Raw genomic sequence first — 20,054 nt, 5'->3', positions numbered from 1 at the left:
GTCCAAAAGCCGATGAATTTTCTCGTTAAATATATAATTCTTACGCAGCATGATTTACCACAATGCTTTATCCGCGATTGCTGATAATCGCTTCACTTGGGGTACTTCTTTCATTACTAAATCCTAGTAACAAATTTCCAGTAAATAATATCCGGTAATAATAGTAACCGAAACTGTGAAAAATCTTTTTGATTTGATAGGAGATTACGAAACTAAACTTGAGTTATAAGATAGATTACAAATCAGTAGTAAAGATTACTAAAGAAATTTGTAATAAAATAAGCTAGAGTATGAGCTGTTCATACTATGTGCTTGTATTTGCACGTATGTTGAATGTATTTTTTCATGTTTACTTTTATATATAAAATTTTTTCTTCTTGTCTTTGGTTGCTTTATGAAGGAATCTATTGCTTATTTTAGCCAAATCAGATCCCCAGGGCTGAATGACTATCCGATTTTTATATATTTTGTTCCTTTTTTTCCCCTGGTAAAAGTAGTTCTTTGTGTGTGTCTACCTCTACTAGCAAATAGGCTATACCTGCATAAAACAGGGTAGGCTAATTTCAATATAACTGCATGGAAAATAAACAATAAACACAGTCAAATAAACTTAATCAAATTAGCCAAAACGAGATCTACGTTGCATGGGCAACGTGAGGTGTTGCGGTAACCTTTGTTCGGCTTCGCCGAGTAAAATGTTGCGAGAGAAACACTTAGGTTTTGTGTCCTCGCTTCGATTAAACGCTGAAGATGTTAATCTGTAAGGATCTTAAAATAAATACTAGGTACACCAACTCGCACAAGTTGGAAACCCCTCATTGCAAATAGCAAATGTTGCAAACCCCTCATCGCTAAAGATGATTGTAGCCTAACAGCCGATTATTATTTAAAAGTCCCCTACATGTCTTACCGCTGGAACCAAATTGGTCTTACCATCAAATACACCGGAAACAAATATTAGGTACAACAACTAGCAGAAGTTGCGAACCCCTCATTCCGGAAGATGATTATGAGCTAACAGTCGATTGTTGCTTAAAACTCCCCTATATGTCTCACAATTGGTATCGGCCCATTTTTCTTTCGGTTTGTACCTTACTACTGAAGTTGTCAACCCCTTTAAACTTTCAAACTGGTATATCTCATGAAGGAATTTTTCTACCAAAAAATGGACGGTATTTACTTTGATCAGCCCATCAAGAGCTATCGACTGCCGTGGAAAAAAAATCTACTGTCTTAGTTAAAAAGTTGACTTTTTGCCGCAGGCCAAGTTTCTAACGTCATCACTTAGAAAGGATCAAAGGATAAACTCTAATTTCTTTATCAATGGAAGAGCTTTTAAAGCTTAAGAGGCATATTTGATACTATTTCTGTATCAGCCTGTTATTGGTTTCAATGTGTGCCTTACTATTGAAGATGCCAACCCCTTTAAACTTTCAAAAGGTATATCTCATGAAGGAATTTTTCTACCAAAAAAATGGATGACATGTACTTTGATTAGCTCATCAAGAGCTATCGACTGCCGTCGAAAAAAATCGATCTGTCCTATTTCAAAAGGGAGGAGCAAAAGAAGAGGAGCTTTCAACTTAGAAAGAAGCAAAGGATAAACTCTAACTTCTTTAGCAATGAGAGAACTTTTAAAGTTGAAGAGGTATATCTGATGCCATTTCTCTACCGCAATCCAAAGTGAGACCAAATGATAAACTCAGCTGAAATCACGAACAGTAATGGGTAGAAACAATAGATGGCAGCACTTTCGGTCCCCACTTTTTTATTTGTGTAATTTTTTCTATTTATCACTCAAAGAAGATATATTGGCTGTGGGGCCGGGTAACTGCCACATATATTTAACACTTATAGATTTTAGTTCATCTTCAGTTTGAAACTGGTGCCTGCCTGCTTGCTTTCTAGAACAGAGCTTTCCACTCGAAAGCAGAATCATGGTTTGATGAAACGAAAGCTTTACTGCATAACTTCAGATAGTTCTCTCTGGTATAGGCTATAAAACTCCAAGTCACTTCACACACTATATGCTCTGGCTCACGGACCTGGGGCCAACCTTCCTTTTTGGCCCCAGGCAAGAGCTCTACAAAGGTGTCCAAAATGCAAAGTCCTAAGGTCCGCACTTTCCGTAAAAACCGCAGAGGTTAGACCGTTACCACCTTCTAGGAATAAGCTGAAATCCGGGTGCTAGGAACAAAAAAAAGACATGACAAAACCAAAGTGTTGCTCTCGCAACACGACTAAACAGAAGCTACTAAAAACTCGTTTGCTGCTAAAACAACATGAAAAATATTCACGAAGAGATTTGATACATGAAAGAAAAACAGAAGTTAGATATCATAATGAATTTTAAACTACCACGCACCCAAGGGGTTTTATGTGTGATAAATATCATTCAATTTTACTTCCATGTGGTGATTGTTTATTCCAGGATGTATTCTGTAAACTACTTAAAGTATATCTGAACTTAGACCGCAACAAGAAACCTGATTGTGAACAAAACATGCACTCCAGTGGAAAAAGGGTCAATTTTGCGGGAGGAACTGCACCGCTGAAATATCTTTTAAAAATGTGCACTTTCAAAGATATGACCATTTATTAAGATTTGTCAATATTTCTGACAATTTTAATTCCCCTGAAAGTGATACAGTGCTTTCTTAAATTGCTGAAAAAAGTTTTTATTTTGTTTGCTGCATTGGCCATGTTTCATTTAAGTTCTCCATTAGCGATGGAGATTGAAGCCATATAAAAACCCTTAGAGACCATATGCCTTTTCAATTGAACAAAAAAGTATTCTTAAGTAAAGTCTTTGCTATCATTGGCTGTGTTTCACGCTATCTTGTGTTTGTTTTCTTGAATTCCTGAAATTAAACTCTAATTTATCTCATAAATAAGCTGAAAAAATGGCAGCAGTCTGAAAGCAGTCTGAAAAAATGGAGAAAAACGAGGGTATTTATGGAAAGTGGAAAAACTGGCTGCAAAGGACCTTTAAAAATCCCATTCTTGGTCGATTTCTTTCTTTATGCTATGGCAGGCCAATGTGGTTAAAAAGATATCTTAGGGGAAATAATGGGCGGGTGGGGGTGGGTGGGCTGGCTACCTTCCAGTCAAATTTAACTTCAAAAAGGGGACTAGAGCTCCTAATTTCCTTTCAAATGAGCTCCTTTCGAAGTTTTCACAATCTATTGCGCAAGCACAATAGATTGTACCCACATGGTCTTTTACTTAGGCAGTGGTATTTTCGCCTTATTTCCACATTTTCTCGTATTGTTGTGCCTAGCCAGTGTGGCCAGTGTAGCCAGTGTGGTCTCAGAACCAAGTTACAGGCAGAGTGATTCCTTATAATGATGTTAATGTTTATTATATCTTTTTATATATTTCTTTTTAATTTCAGGTTCAAAATAATGTACTATGTCAAATATATCCAAGTGCTTTTTCCAGCCAAAAGGCCTTATCTTACCTAGATTTAAGGGAAAATAAAATACAAAGTCTTCTCAGCGAAGTATTTGGTGATGGTAGGTCTCGCTACCTTACTTTCCTTTCATTTACTTAGATCTTTTAATCTTTCAATTCATCAATTAAATGAAAACATCGATTTTTCAATTGAAAATAAAAGAGTAAGATTAAAACTTCTATAGAAACAGAATATTTGTACGTATATGTATATGTGTATAAACGTAATACAATATGATTATATGCACAAGTATTTGTGCGAAATCTGATAATAAATAAATCTAATAAACCGAAAAAGACGGTTTTGAATCTCATAGAAGAATATTTGCAGATGAAAAAATTAAGGCTGAATCAAACAGTTCGTGGTAACGAACTGTAGTAAGGAGCAACCCGGCTCAATAGTAACCGAAACTCTAAAAAACGGAATTTTGATACCAATAGTAACATCAAAAGAATTGCATTTTAATGATGATTTTAAATATATATGTTTCATCAAGTTTAGTCTTACCCATCAAAAGTTACGACCCTGAGACAATTTGCTTTATTTTAGAAAATAGGCGGAAACACCCCTTAAAAGTCATAGAATCTTAACAAAAATCACCCCATGAGATTCAGCGTATCAGAGTACCCTACAGCAGAAGTTTCGAGCTCCTATCTACAAAAACGTGGATTTTGTATTTTTGCCACAAGACAGAACATGGATGCGTGTTTATTTGTTATTGTTTTTTTTCCAGGGGTCATACCGACCCAGTGGTCCTAGAATAGCATGAGAGGGCCCATTCTAACAGAAATTAAAAGTTCTAGTACCCTTTTTAAGTGACCAAAAAATTGGAGGGCACCTAGGCCCCCTCCCACGCTCATTTTTTCCTAAAGTCACAGGATCAAAATTCTGAGATCGTTATTTTATTCAGCATAGTTGAAAAACCGAATAACTATGTCTTTGGGGACGATTTACTCTCCCTAAGTTCCTGTGGGAGAGGCTGCAAGTTACAAACTTTGACCAGTGCTTACATATAGTAATGAATGTTGGGAAGTGTACAGACGCTTTCTGGGAATTTTTTTTGGCTGGGGGGGGGGGGTTGAGGCGAGGGGGAACGTTCCATGGAGGAATTTTTCATGAGGGAAGAGAATTTCCATTAAGGGGGTGTAGGATTTCTTAGCAATTTTTTTAAAAACAATGAAAAAATAAATATGAAAAAGTGTTTTCAACTGAAAGTAAGGAGCAGCACTAAAGCTTAAAGCGAACAGAAATTATTACGCATATGAGGGGTTCAATTCCTCCTAATACCTCGCTCTTTACTCTAAAGTAATTTTATTACTTTCAAATATTGAATCTATGGACTTTGTGATTCAGGGGTCATTCCTAAGGAATTGGGACAAAATGTAAGCTTTATAAATTTATCGATTTTATTCTAGGACTTTTTCTCAATATATAAAATTACAATGTTTTGCATTTTTTGACAGTTGTACAACTTAAAATAAAAAAAAAAATTCCTTGACAAATTTCACAGTTGCGCCTTCTCAAACCTATAAAAATTGTCAAATGCAAGTCTATGTGTATATTTATGCAATATTTGCATATCTGACAATACTGGCCACACTTGCTTACGTCTTGATAAACCAGTCAATCTCTCGCTTTAGGGCCAAGCGCGTTTCTCGACATAAAAATATCTGGCAATCCACTGTCATGTACCTGCCGAATGGAGTGGCTACTCAAAAGAATTACTTCAAGCCAGATTTTCTATTCAGAGTTTCATGAACATAGCAATCCAAAAAAGAAGAGACGGACGGAGTTAGGATGGCTTGTCGGTGAAGATGGTGGCCGTTTCTATAGGTTCGTACCTCAGATTTTACTCAAATTCATCGCAAATGTAGTAGTAGTAGTAGTAGAAGAAGAATTTTTTAGAAATAAACTTTTCCTAATCAATTTCAAGGAAAATAAAAAGAGAATATGGAGAATGAGAAAATATGGAGATTGAGACCATATACCAAAATCAACAACAATAAAAAAGAAACATAAACAATACATTACCTCGGGTGACCCCAAGACAACAAAAAATAACAAACAAAAAACTACATAAGTATTACAAATTAATAACCTATGGAAAATTTATTTTATTTTATCTGTTTCAAAAGTATACCTACCGAGCAACTCCGCACGTAAATCAGACTTAAACTGGCCAAGTCCTTGATATCTATACTCAGTTTATTCCAAAGTTTTGAAGCTCTGTAAATAAGTGAAAAAGAAGACCTGCTTGAAACTAATCGAGGGACCTCAGTATTAACTCGTATCCGAGTAATGTGGAAAACCCCGAGAATTCAAACCCTGGCAGTTAAGTTGGAAAATTCTGAGATCTTCAGAATCACCACCACTATACCCGGACCTCAAACTATCTTTAGATAGGTACTTTGAATTTCAATAAACATATTGACCAGCAATCCCAATATCATATTTCCGGTGGAGCCGCTCCACCAAAATCCACAAACGAAGCTTCCAAATTTTAAGACGACTGTTGCCCGGGGTGCCACAATCACCATCAACCATACTCATACTGTTCTACAACAAAGTAATATGGCCTCATCTCCACAAAAAAACAAAAAAAAAGAACAAAAAAAAAACTAAACAAGAACAAAATAGAATATAACAATCAACAAAAGAATAACACTTTCCATTTCGAAAAAAAAAGAAAAAAAGAAACAGGCCGTATTTGGTTTGCCCGTAACAAATCCTTATACAAGGCACCAAATACAACGGCTACTAATTTCCATAATCACACAACCATAATTATCGCGACAAAATAGCAAGTTTTATTTATTTTTATTTTTTTTTGAATTGATTTTTTCAATAACAAATAAACACTCACTAATTTTAAAAGCAGCAAACAAAATTTAAGAATCCAAGAAACTCTTAGCATGGCACTACCAAGGCACTTTAATAACAGGGTTGTCCTTTTTAGTAGAGATGCTGGGTGGTAGGGTAGGAGGTACCCAGCATTCCATACCTTTATCCGCCAAACGCATACGTAACCCAAGTAATTCTTTACGCAAAACCCGTACACGCGGTATGTCAAACAGTTCGTGGTAACGAACTGTGGAGCGACCCGGCTCAATAGTAAACGAAACTTTAAAAAACGCAATTTTGACACTAAAAGATACATCAAAAGAATTGGATTTTCATGCTGATTTTAAATATATAAGTTTCATCAAATTTAGTCTTTGTCATCAAAAGTTACGAGCCTGAGAAAATTTGCCTTGTTTTGGAAAATAGGGGCAAACACCCCCTAAAAGTCATAGAAAACCCTACTGCGAAAATTTCAAGCTCCTATCTACAAAAATGTGAAATTTCGTATTTTTTGCCAGAAGACAGATCACGTGTGCTTTTTTTTTTTTTTTTTTTTTTTTTTTTTTTTTTTTTTTTTTTTTTTTTTTTCGTATGGACCAAGTGGTCCTAGAATGTCGCAAGAGGGCTCATTCTAACGGAATTGAAAAATTCTAGTGCCCGTTTTAAGTGACCAAAAAAATCGGAGGGCACCTAGGTCCCCTCCCACGCTCATTTTTTACCCAAAGTCAACGGATCAAAATTTTGAGATAGCCATTTTGTTCAGCATAGTCAAAAACCATAATAACTATGCCTTTGGGGGTGACTTACTCCGCTAGAGTCCCCGGGGGAGGGGCTACAAGTTACAAACTTTGACCATTCTTTACATACAGTAAAGGTTATTGGGAAGTGTACAGACGTTTTCAGGGGGATTTTTTTGGTTTGGGGCGGGGGGTTGAGGGGAGGGGGCAAAATGGGAGGATCTTTCCTTGGAGGAATATGTCATGGAAGAAGAGAAATTCAATGAAAAGGGCGCAGGATTTTCTAGCATTACTATAAAAAACAATGAAAAATAAACATGAAAAAGTTTTTTCAATTGAAAGTAAGGAGTAGCATTAAAACTTAAAACGAAAAGAGATTATTACGCATATGAGGGGCTCTTCTCCTCCTAAATACCTCGCTCTTTATGCTTAAGTATCTTTAGTAATCTCAACTATTTATTCTACGGCCTTTCTGATTCAGGGGTCATTCTTAAAGAATTGGGACAAAACTTAAGCTTTAGTTTAAAGAGCGAGGTATTAACGAGGAGACAAACCCCCTAATATACATAATAAAAATATAAGAATATAGAAGTTTGTTACGTAATTTAATTCTTAAGTTACGCATATTTTTTACTAATAAAAACGTTCATTAAAAATTAAAAGTTCTAGTTGCCTTTTTAAGTAACCGAAAAATTGGAGGGCTTTGAGGCCTCCTTCCCCACCCCTTATTTCTCAAAATCGTCTGATTAAAACTAAGAGAAAGCCATTTAGCCAAAAAAGAATTAATATGCTAATTTCATTTTAATAGTTTATGTACGGAGAGCCAAAATCAAACATGCATTAATTCAAAAACGTTCAGAAATTAAATTAAAAAAAACTAGTTTTTTTTAACTGAGATGAAGAAGCGACACTAAAACTTAAAACGAACAGAAATTACTCCGTGTATGAAAGGGGATGTTCCCTTCTCAACGCATTGCTCTTTACGCTAAAGTTTTTTACTGTTTAATAAAGTAGAATTGAGAGAAAGAGTCAAACAAATTACTCCGTGTATGAAAGGGGATGTTCCCTTCTCAACACATTGCTCTTTACGCTAAAGTTTTTTACTGTTTAATAAAGTAGAATTGAGAGAAAGAGTCAAACAAATTACTCCGTGTATGAAAGGGGATGTTCCCTTCTCAACGCCCTGCTCTTTATGCTAAAGTTTTTTACTGTTTAATAAAGTAGAATTGAGAGAAAGAGTCAAACTTTAGTGTATAGAGCGGGACGTTGAGAAGGGAACAGCCCCTTTCATACACGGAGTAATTTCTGTTCGTTTTAAGTTTTAATGTCGCTCCTTACTTTCAGTTAAAAAAACTATTTTTTTTTATTTAAGATCACCAATAAAAATAGACTTATAAATACCGAACTTATAAACTCTTTCCCTTTTAATTTTTTCGCATTGCTTAGAATCAAGAAACGCGCCTGGACACTGTCCACCTTAATTTTAACAAAATGCTTGGAATCGTGAACCACGGTGAATGGTGGCAACTTGTCAGTTGGGAGTGACAAACCATCTACAATCATTTCGGAAACCCGAGATCCAGCCTCCTTCAAGGGGACATCATTAAGGCCCCAAAACAGCAAATTTTGCAATTTGTCCCGATTTTCATCAACAAGAGACTGGGACACAACCACATTCATTTCCTCATTGCATTTCTTAATGATCTGTGACTGGGCTTTTACAAAACTTTGCAGAGCTAGAAGTTTCGATATCACTGTTGCAATTTCATTGTCTGTTGCACTACTTTTATTTTCTAGCATCATAAGACGTCTGTTAACTGTACCCAAATCATTCTGAATTTCAAGTACACTCTTCTTTAGGGTTTCCATGTTCACATTTATAGATTGGACCATTTCCAAAATTTTAATGATATTCTCTGCATTCGTTTTCTGGTGGTCCGCATTGACACTCGTATCCGAATCACTAGTATAATTCATAACCGGATCCGATAACTCAGCTTCTGTCCGGAAAGAGAGTATAAAAAAAGACAAAAACAGCCACTAATTTAGTAAAAAGAACCACAAATGGTAAAGAGAAAAAAGAAAAAAAGTAAAAGGAAAAGTACAGCCTACCGTAAAAACAACCACAAAAAAAATTTCAAAAGATTATTATTCACTTTAAGAACATATATTTAATCCACTTATAAGTAATGGTTTAGACTAACAAAAACAGTAAATCCTTCATTATTTTCCCAGAAAAATTGAGCCTTTTTTGAAAAAATAAAATGATGTAACTCAGGAGAGCCTGTTTTTAAAGAGATTCACAAAATTTTTACTTTATCTGATATTATTATCTCAATTATTACGGGAGGAAAAGTAAGCTTTGGAGTTAAGGGTAGGCTCGGAAGGTAAGGGTGGGCAATGGTGTAAGGTGGGTTCGAGGGGAAAGGTGAGGGAGGGGGGAGTTGAGTATTAAAGAGTGATGGAGACTGGGTTTGTTATTATTATTTTGTTTCATATTTTTATTTATCTATAATTATTTTTAATTCGGTTATTTTTTTTTCAATGAATAGGTTGTAGTTTATATATTTTTTTTTATTTATAATATAATTATTTAAATAATTGAGGTCTTTTTAAATAGTTTATTTAATAGGTAAGTAGTTTCGTGGAATTTCGTGCCACCGCAAACCCTCATAGGCATTCATTCTCCAGTGCGAAAGTGTTATCAACTTCTCGAATTATAGGTTTGGTAAATCTCAATAAAAGGCTCATGAACTATTTCTTACAAAAAAAAATGAACTTCCTTATTTCTAATTTAACCGCAGTAACTAAAAAGCCGAGGTGGTATGTTACGTGAATTTCCCAGGAGAGTGAAGAAACTGAAAAAAATATTTTAGGATTTTTGGCTATCATCATGCTAGTTATAGACAGTTAGTTGTAGGTAACAAGAATAATATTTAACCTTCTATTTTCAGCACAAATTTCTCTTTCAGAGGCACAGTCAACACAGCAGGGTTAACAAAGTAACTGTTTCTATCTTTTTCCCTTAGTAGATGGCCCATAGGTCGAAAATCATAAGTCTATGTATTGTATTAATGCTCAGAGTCATTGGATGGTAGCCATACTTCTCCGCTGCCATTTTCCCTCAGGCACCCCTGTACCCTCCATGGTATAGGATAAAAATTTATAATCGTTGTTTAACTCAATTTTTTACTCCAAACGTGTGCCTTCGGGGGGAATAGAATCTATGCAGTCCCATGGTAAGGGCCTTATATTATGCAACTGGCTCATTTTTAATAGAAATATTTTAGAAGAAACGATTGGACTGTCGAGCCTCGTTAAAACTGGAGTCTTTGCAAGAGGGTTTGAGGGGGTGGTAGCCCAGCTCTTGGTTGTGGCAAGATCTGTTCATTATGATTTGTTTGTTCATTTCAGTTTCTCTTTATTTACGTTTCATTTAATCATTGATTCTATTATTTATTCAATGTAAATCTGACTTACTATTTGATGTTATTTTGCTCGTTTTAATATTGCTCTTTACTTTTCCTTGAATTAAAATTGTTCTTTGAAAGGAGGAATTTGTGGTAAATTATTCATCGGTAAAATTTTGCAACTGATAATCCAAAAAAGGGAGGAGAAAACCAAATTTATAAAAAACGACATAAACACTTTCCTACACATAGTACTACATACAAATACTAATCAAAATTAGTCTTTGCAAAGCCTACTCTTTTTTTTGAAAGTTTTTAAAGTGTAAGTTCAAACCTAAAAACTAGACGGAGAAAACTAAATCAATAAATAATTTACATACATATGCACATATAGAGCTACACGCATATACTTATTAAATCTTTGAACGATGAAAAAAATTAAGGAATAAAGATATGCATAAAGAAAAATCTATTACTCGATTTTTATCGAATATATGTATATATATATATATATATATATATATATATATATATATATATATATATATATATATATATATATATATCTTTTTTAATTGATGGGGTGGGGGAGTTAATAGCTTTTGAGAGCTGAATAAAAACTACCTCATGTCTTTTTTTGCACAAGGTAAAGGTTATACTTCTTGTGTATTTTCGATTCTTGTTAGGTCTCAACTCGCAAGTATGCAGTCGGTCTCCAAAATAGTATTCTTGGTAGTGGCAAAAGATAAAATCTGATTCAGTTCTATTATATTTGTGTTCTTTTTCTCGTTAGGTCTATGTATCTATGATTTCATGCATCCCCTAATTTTTAGTTTAAAATATTTAAAGGGCAGCACGAGGTGTAGAAGACGTAGACGAGGGCAAATTAATATGTCATACTCCTGCTGAATTTAACGGAAATGACCTTCGCTCAGTTCCCTTAAGCCGACTGCCTTGCAACAATGAATCAATGGATCATTGTGAAATACCTCTGGAAAAAGAGTTCTGTAAGTAAAATAACATTTATATCTAAATATAGCCGAATATCTAAATAGAATTGTAAAATAACTAAATATAAAATATTTTATATAATATAATATAAAACTTATAATATTTTATAAAATGTATATTTTATATAATATAATATATAAAACATCTAAATATAAATCATAACTGAATATCTAAAAATAACGGAAGATCATTTTCTCATTGATTTATTTTCAACCCTCAGGCATAAGAAATAATCTTGAAATAATAATATCACAAAAACAAATTCTGAAACTTCTTTTTCAAAACTAATACCATTTTATTAATGATTTTCCTTCACTATTGCGCTAGTAAATAATATGCCAGATTCTTTTGCCGTCATTATTTTGTATTATTCACTAAATCCCCCCAACTTTGGGCACTTGAAAGAATCCTGGTCTGCGGATCCTTATTTCTCTTTATTGATTTACATATATACATTCTTGAATAAACTAGTTAAAATCATCAGTCTTTTTTATATCCTTTTTATATCTTTTATTATGTTGTATCTTTTTACATTTTTATCTTTAACTCTGTAAAGATGTAGTTTTTATATTTTATTTTTACTCATTTCTGTGCAGCCATCTATATCTTTTCATATACAGTCAACTCTGAGTTATCCGCGGGATTGAGTGGCGTGAGTGCGGTGGATAAGCGAATTCGTGGATAATCCACATATTAAAAAATAAGGTTATATGGACATAGAAAAACAAAATAACGCTTATTAAAACGTGGATTTAAAACAAAACAACGGGAACAAGTAATAAATGGATGACATTATAGTAAATAATCGAAAAAAGATAAACAAATCATAGTTTTGTACTGTATTTTTTACGATATTTGTATTTATAACTTCTCTTTTAATTTACATTGCCATAGTCGATCCTCACTGTGGAAAATCGAACGTCGTTAATCAGGAATCCACTATAATAAAGTAACGATGTAGTTTTTTTAATTCAAGAGTAGTAATAAACTTATTGTCAGGTTCCACTCCAGAATGTTTACTAATAATGGTCGATAATTTTATTGCTTTTATTTCAAAATGGACAATAGAATGAACTCAGACGTTTGTTTTACTAGTAAATTATAGAACTCTGTAATTTTATTAATATGATAAGCTGTCGATATTACAGAGAATCGACTGGTAATACATTCCTTACATGCTCACAGCTGAGATTAAAAAAAGATTGCTTTTTACTAGTCAGAGGAAATTGCCTGAAGACAAATTCAAACATAAATAGGATTGCCTTCCCTTCCTTCCCCCTATTTACTGGAACAAATTGCGACCTTGAATTGAAAAAAAATGCTAAATTATAAAACTATGACTAATCTAGGTGGCGTTCTGGTTAAAGAAAGCTTTGTATCACTCTTTTGATTGTAAAGGATATTCATTCAATAAAACTAGAGTTCTATGGTATAGCAGTTGAATCTTGAAGACCTTGATGTAGGGATGGTGAAGGATGAAATTGGAACTTTGGAAAAATCCAAAAATTAATATATTCAAACGATTTTTTTTTTCAATTTCGATCTTATTGCCGATCAGTGGCAGTTCCTATTATAAGAAAAGATAAGGCACTAAACACATAAAAATCACACCCCCATCGTCATAAAATTTTATGTGCTAACTTGAAATGACACAAACAGAGGGCATAATAGTAAATCCAACCAAATAAAGGACCAAATGAATTTATGGGAATTCCAAAAAATGGCCTGAAACCCATTGAAAATTGCGTAAAATCCAAACTTAAGATTCACCATCTAAATCACTATGGTCAGAAAATGGTTAGTACAGTACCGTATCTTGAATAACAAGAAAAATCATATTTTCCCAGAGATGATTGTGCCAATCCAGCGTTTGTGGACTACTGGGAGAGGGCTTCTTTAAAGGAAAACAGCGTATCTAGTGCCATTTGTAAATAACAAAAGATAATGAACACTAAAACAAATAATATTTATGACAAAAACCTAATCACGAATGAGTAGTACCAGTTCCTTCTCCAATCAACACTCTTTCAGATTATAGTGGTCTATCATAAAAAAGGCAACCCCTCCGATCAGTGAGACGAGGTAGAGCCTTAGCCAATATAGAAAATACAAGAAAACTCCATAATAATTGAACCCATATTTTACAATATGTAGAAAGTTTCTACTAATCAGATTATTATGTTTTCTTCCATTTTCCTTGTCCTTTACTGTTGTAAGCATTAGAGAGAGAGAGAGAGAGAGAGAGAGAGAGAGAGATCGGTATATTTAAAAACTATCGTAGCATAGCTAAATTCAGTTTTTTCACAAAAATTATACATTTAAACAAAAATCACACACTACGACTCAGCATTAAAAATTGATGTGAAGAAAGGCACAAATGAGTTGGCGTAACGATTAGTTCGTACTTTAGGGGGTACAAGTTTATTTTGTAACCGAGTTCGACTATTGGGAGGGGCTGGTTCGGGTAGTATTGATCGGTGGCTCTTATTGGCTAGGACGGATTTTCCAAATTGCTGAATAAGGTGTTCAAGCCGGGCTTTAAGTGGAGATAAATTTAATTTAGCGAGGGCTTGGTCATAGGGTATGTCACGGTTTTGGAGTATAATCCTTTTTGCTCTTTTCTGGACGCCCTCTATATCGCGTGATAGGTACGCTGTGCGGAAAGCAGATGGACCCCACACCGGGCACGCGTACTCGAGCAACGGGCGAACATAACACATGTAGACATGGAGAAGACTTTCAGTATCACACCTCAAACGCCTCATTTTGGTAAGTGTCTGAAGGCTTGCATTAGCCTTGTGGACGGTTAAATTAATATGGGCACTGAAACTACAGTCACTAGTGAAAGTTACTCCTAAGATTTTTATTTCGTTCACAATCGGGAAAAGGACTAGAGGCATATCTATATTCCGCTTCAGAGAGTTGAAACGAATTATCTTCGACTTGGCTACGTTAATGGTAAGATCATGACTTGAGCATTCGGTCTTTAGCTGATCAAATAACTGGTCTGAAAACTGCTTTGTTATGATAGTGTTTTCGACCAGGTAAGCGAGTACTATGGACAGATCATCTACAAACTTGTAACGGTCGTCGTTATGATTAAGTAGGGAATTAATTACAGCCAGGAAAATTATTCCAGCTAATTTCGTGCCTTGTGGGGCCCCGCAAGAAGTATCTGACCATGATGAATCCGAATCGTTTTCGTGGAGTGCAAAGACTTTTTGTTTTCGGCCAATTAAGAAGTCAAGTACAAGGCCAAGGGTACGTCGTTTGGCTCCCATTTCCTGGAGATTCATGCCTGCAGTCAGGTGGCGGATTAGGTCAAAGGCCTTTCGGAAATCCACTGCGCAAATGTCGACGAAACAGCTACCTTTTTCAAGCCATTGGAGGACACAGTCAAACATCCGTACTAGGTAGATTGTAGTACTACACTTGGGGAATCCAACGTACTGGAATTTATCAATGCGCCCATGAATTGTTACAGAAGAAACTTGAGTATAAAGGCCTCAGTTACTTTCGCCAAACAAGGTGTAAGTGAGATCGGGCGGAGATCGTCGCATGCACTATGGGCGCGCTTTTTTGGAATAATTCTAATATAGGCCCTTTTCCACTGTGACGGGAAATAGCCAGAAGCGAAACACTCGTAGATGCTTTTTAATTCTGTAGGGCAAAACCGGTTTCTACCAAGTTTTTGAAGTTGTTACGATAAATTGGTACTCACTGGTTATACGTTTGAAAACGATTTTAAAGAGAAGAGAATAACACTCCAGGCTATGAGCACTTCTGATAGAAACATTATAGGATAGTCCCATTGTATTTTCCAGCATTGAGGTCGAATGTAGCCCTATATTAAATAAAACTACTAGAAGACGTCATAATAATGAACTTCTTGCATTACAATATGTATTCCCATTTCCCTTCCATTATAATCTACATTTTAGCCATTTTCAAAGTATATATTTGACTAACTGTTCCTATTCTTTCACAATAATAAGATGCTTATTAAGAATAAAATGTCTGATAACGAAGAGATGTGCAATGAGTTCAGAGTTCATTTATTGAACAATAAATTTACAAGAAATACACAGGAAAGCACATCCCCTTTCCTCCTCCCAAAAGGCCCGATGACCAGGAAGACAGGGAAGAAATGAAAAAAATAAATAAAAAGTAAACCGTAAAAAAATCCTTAGTCTATAATTCACTAATAGATTTTGGACCACATGATGTGAGGAACCAAACCGCGAAAAACAATCAATAAAAAGACGAATGAAAAGTAATCGATACTTACATTATTTTGGGCTATATCTGGCACCATTAGGTGTGGAGGGGATTAGGTGGATCATCCCGGTAGTGACGATTATATTTGAAAATAGTGTTGACTGGGTAACCTGATGGTACTACTCTTTAATTCAGTTCAGTTCAGTTAACTTTATTTATACATCAAATATATTTAACTAACATGCAAGTACCCGCCCAAAGAAAGATACAAGAAAGTACTTGCGACGGGGTGGGTACATAAAATTCAAATTCTTACTAATAATTTACTACAAACGGAACAAAAAAAAAAAAACAAAAACTAATAACAACCAATCTCTCATCAACTCATCGATAATAATAACCAATCTCATAATAATAAACAGAAAAGAGAGAAAAAGAAAAATAAATAAAAGAACTATGAACCTTGGCCTAGCAAATACTTTATTAATTAAATTAAATACTTTATTTAATTATAGTATTTCTTCAGAAAAGCCCATAGAGCAGAGTGATACAAAAAAGACACAATAGTAATTCAGTCGAAGTAAGCTCAAGTATTTAACAGGCTAATGTAATTATTTTCTTTCAGATCAAAATTCCAAACAGACAAAAGTTTTTCAACCTCCCACAATCGATAATGCTACACCAGAAACTACTTTTTCTACTCTTGCTTTCCTACCTTTTTCAAAACCAGAAAGTGTTTACGAAACACCTAACCCTTTTGATAAATCCAAACATACAGACAAGCAATACGATATAAGCAATAAAGGGTCTGTACAAAATTCACCTGAGTTCATCATTGATTGGAAATCTCTCCGCAACACTTTATTGCCTCCACTTATAGCTGGCACAAAAATGGGACTTGAAGTCCTGAAATCCAAAATAGATAGTGTTGCAAGAGAAGAAACTGGCTCTTCTACAGAGGTGCCAGATTATTATTATCGTCCCCAACTTAAAGAGGGAATAACTGATATAGACTATAATGAATCAGATTATGCCCCTTTTCAGCCAGTTTTTATTCCTCTGAGTTTTCCAAAGAAAAACTTAAATAATATTTCTGAAGAAATTCAAGATGAACAACAGATTTCTACAATAAAGAAGGAGGTCCCAGTTGATGACAATAATGAAGCTTTAAATCTTCATCCTGGAATATTAATTAATGGTGACGAAAGAATTAATGGTGACGAAAGAATTAATGGTGTCGAAAGAATTAATGGTGACGAAAGAATGGCAATATCTTTAACAAAAACGAATAGAGAAAAGTTCAATAATATAATAGAGCACGTCAAGACCTCATCTGAAACTGGCCAAGCAATGCTAGTAAAAGACAATGGCAGTGACGTGCAGGTTATTGTTAAACTGAATGATTCGTCGCTAGCTTTGTCAAATACAACCTATAGCAAAGGACAAGGGAATCAAGAGAAGCTAAGAAATAGTGAAATATTAGACGATTCTCTGAATACAACGAGTGGGATTGTAGAAACCATAACCTCAGAAGCAGAGGCTCAAGATCGAAGTAATTTTGAAAGTAAGTCGCCAACATACAGTGAAAGAAGTCCTAAAAGCTTAGAAAGTTACAACAACATGAATGACACTAAGACTCTTAATATTATTAAAAATGAACATGTTAAAGCAAGGCCACCAAACATTCCAGCAGGCATTCCTTCTAATTTGCTCAGTGAGGTCCAAGCTATACTGCATAATTTTAAAGATTCTGACGAAGGTTCCCTCCCTAACCCTCCTTATCCCGAAGATTTCAAAAATGCATTCAAGATCTCAAAATCTAAAGCATTAACAACTGATTCTGCTTTGTCATCTCAAGATGAAAAAGAAGATGACAAACTTGATGTAAAAGAAGCACCTATTATTAAAGAGAAGAATAACAAATCTAAAAAAATTGCTACAGGTACAGCGATGGATGTATTAACAACAGAAAGTTTATTGACAGCACCAAGTGCCCAAGCGACACCCGTATCGTCTCATCCAGGGTTTTGGAAAGCATTAGGAGTATCAACAGAGAAAATAATCAAAAATGGTAGTTCAAAACCTGACAACGTGTATATCATTTATCTTGTTTACATCATGTACCTTTTTAATTAAAAGCTATTTTATTATGGCAGTTATTTTCAATCAAAGGTTTAGAAGAATTTTGTTTAAATGAGCCGAATTATGTTAGGAAGATGTTCCTGTTTTGGGAAAATCAAACTTCATTTCGGATCTGGCAACACTCCAAGAACGTTAACTCAAGTCAAGATCGCACGACAAAAAATGCTACCAAGAGATCTATTTTACCATTGGCAAGCTTCGGTATGATTGGGAAGGATGAAACGTCATTTTCCCCTTCTAGAACTAACATTTGCAAGGAGCTGAGAAATGGGTAAAGAAAAAGGGGGGATATGTTCTTCTTCGATATTACCAAGATTATGAATAAATTTGGTACCCCACAAAAATTTTTGTTATTCCTAGAACAGAAAACTATTATCCCACATATTTTGAGGCATCTGCCCTCCTTTAATTCTATACTATATATTGTCTTCTATATTAGAGCGGCTGAAACCCTCCTAAACTCTCTGTCCATTACCTTAAAACTTGGCCAATGTCTCCCAAAAAACATAAGAGAATGAAACTAATAACAGTTGATGATTATGAATCTCGCATTTTACGATCCATCAGTTGGATTGAAAATTGTTTTCCAACTAAAAACACACTCTTTTTCTAAAATGTAAAAAGTTGACAAGTACTTTTCCAAACCATTTAAAAACGTAAGAACGATAGCTTCTCGTAAAAGTATTTAGAAAATATTTATGGAACAATTTGATTTTCTCAAATATTCAAATATTCAATATTCAATTGTAATATTCAAATATTGAAATATTTGAATATTCAAATATTCAATTGTATACATATTTCAACTGAGCTCGTTTATTGTGAAAACAAGGCTGTGTTTTCTTATATATATATATATATATATATATATATATATATATATATATATATATATATATATATATATATATATATATATATATATATATATATATATATATATCAAATTATCCTTGTTTTCTATATTATGGTTTTGCAATAAGAGATCAGAATGTATCATAAACAGCGAGAAGATTAGGAGGATAGCAGCACCCTAAAAAAGGCAACTCCCTGAATATATGAGATAATTCTGTTTCAGCTTTAACTTGTTTAAGCTTATAACTTTTCCTCTATACTTCCATTGGAAACACTTCAAGTTTGTTTTTTTATTGATTACCGTCACAGGATTGACAATATAATTTCACAGGAGCTTAGGGAGTAGTGGTACTTTTTGGGGGTTGCCTGCAATAAAACAAAATCTCTCAGTAACCGCTTAGAGATGGGGACGAGGAGTGGCGGGACTTCAAATTTTGTGTTGGGGAGGCAAGATATGTTTTATTTCTAGCAAGCCTAAACGTTTTCATGGACCTTTGACACTTTTGACTGTGACCATGGACCTGTTTTAGGAGAGCCAAAACCTCTTATATAAACTTGGAGAGGGAGCAGAGAACCAGCCTGTCAGGTCTGCCAAAATCTCTATCTATTTAAGTCCCTATGAGACTAAAGGCTATTCACGGTGAAGAAGCAATCAATAGACACTATGTGTATCCAGATTAACAAAATAGGGCATCCACAATACGCCATGAACATATTGGGATATCAAACTGAAAGCTCCAGAGGGTTTTAAGGAGGCAAATTGACATATATTTTTTTTTTGGGGGGGGGGGGGGTAAATCTATAAGCAAGATGTGTAGCGAGGCTATAAAATAGCATATCGACAATTATGACAATTTAAGTTTCTGTGTTACAAAAGTCACGTTCCAAACGAGATCAGGCAAGATTTTAAGGAAGTTAACTGTTCTAATTAAACTCTGAAAAATTAAACGCTAAAAAAAAGAAGGTAAACACTGTGGGTTTAGGAGGGATTTACCCCCTCTAACGTAGAAGACAATATATTACAGGATTAAAGGTGGTCAACAACTTCTGAATATATGAGGTAATTGTTGTTTATTCTATAACGAAGAGAGAAATCATCAATGCAACAGCACAAGCACATTAAAAAAAAGAAAGGAGAAAGGGAAAACTGTTTTCCTAAATTAGTGATTAATGTAGACCAGCACTTGAACGAGGCCTTAACCCTACTCATCCATACAACAACATAGTTCAAACAGCATAGCCATGCAGAGCTAAATGTTTCCTTAGGATGCACTGACAACCTGAATACAAGGTTTTGTAGTAGTAATAACAGTAATACCAGCAGCAGTAGTCAGGGGTGCAACTGGGGCTTTGAGATTTTTCGGGGTGAAGGGTCATTAGGAATGT

At 34.6% G+C, this 20,054-nt stretch overlaps 1 protein-coding gene across 1 annotated transcript in view; it reads left to right on the top strand.

The window, feature by feature from the left end:
• Nucleotides 1-17,823, top strand: part of LOC136032764 (protein artichoke-like) — a 41,019-nt gene extending 23,196 nt beyond the window's left edge. Inside the window, exons 6-9 of the mRNA XM_065713111.1 lie at nucleotides 3,395-3,515; nucleotides 5,095-5,287; nucleotides 11,292-11,449; nucleotides 16,297-17,823. Coding sequence (XP_065569183.1) covers nucleotides 3,395-3,515; nucleotides 5,095-5,287; nucleotides 11,292-11,449; nucleotides 16,297-17,807 — 1,983 coding nt within the window. The 3' untranslated portion in view covers nucleotides 17,808-17,823. The remainder of the gene's footprint in view (nucleotides 1-3,394; nucleotides 3,516-5,094; nucleotides 5,288-11,291; nucleotides 11,450-16,296) is intronic.
• The last annotated feature ends 2,231 nt before the right edge of the window (nucleotides 17,824-20,054 follow it).

The sequence above is a fragment of the Artemia franciscana genome, chromosome 11 (genome assembly GCF_032884065.1).
Source record: "Artemia franciscana chromosome 11, ASM3288406v1, whole genome shotgun sequence".
Lineage (NCBI taxonomy): Eukaryota > Metazoa > Arthropoda > Branchiopoda > Anostraca > Artemiidae > Artemia > Artemia franciscana.
The sequence above is the reverse complement of the archived record's forward strand: the minus strand, read 5'-3'. Positions and strand labels throughout refer to the sequence as shown.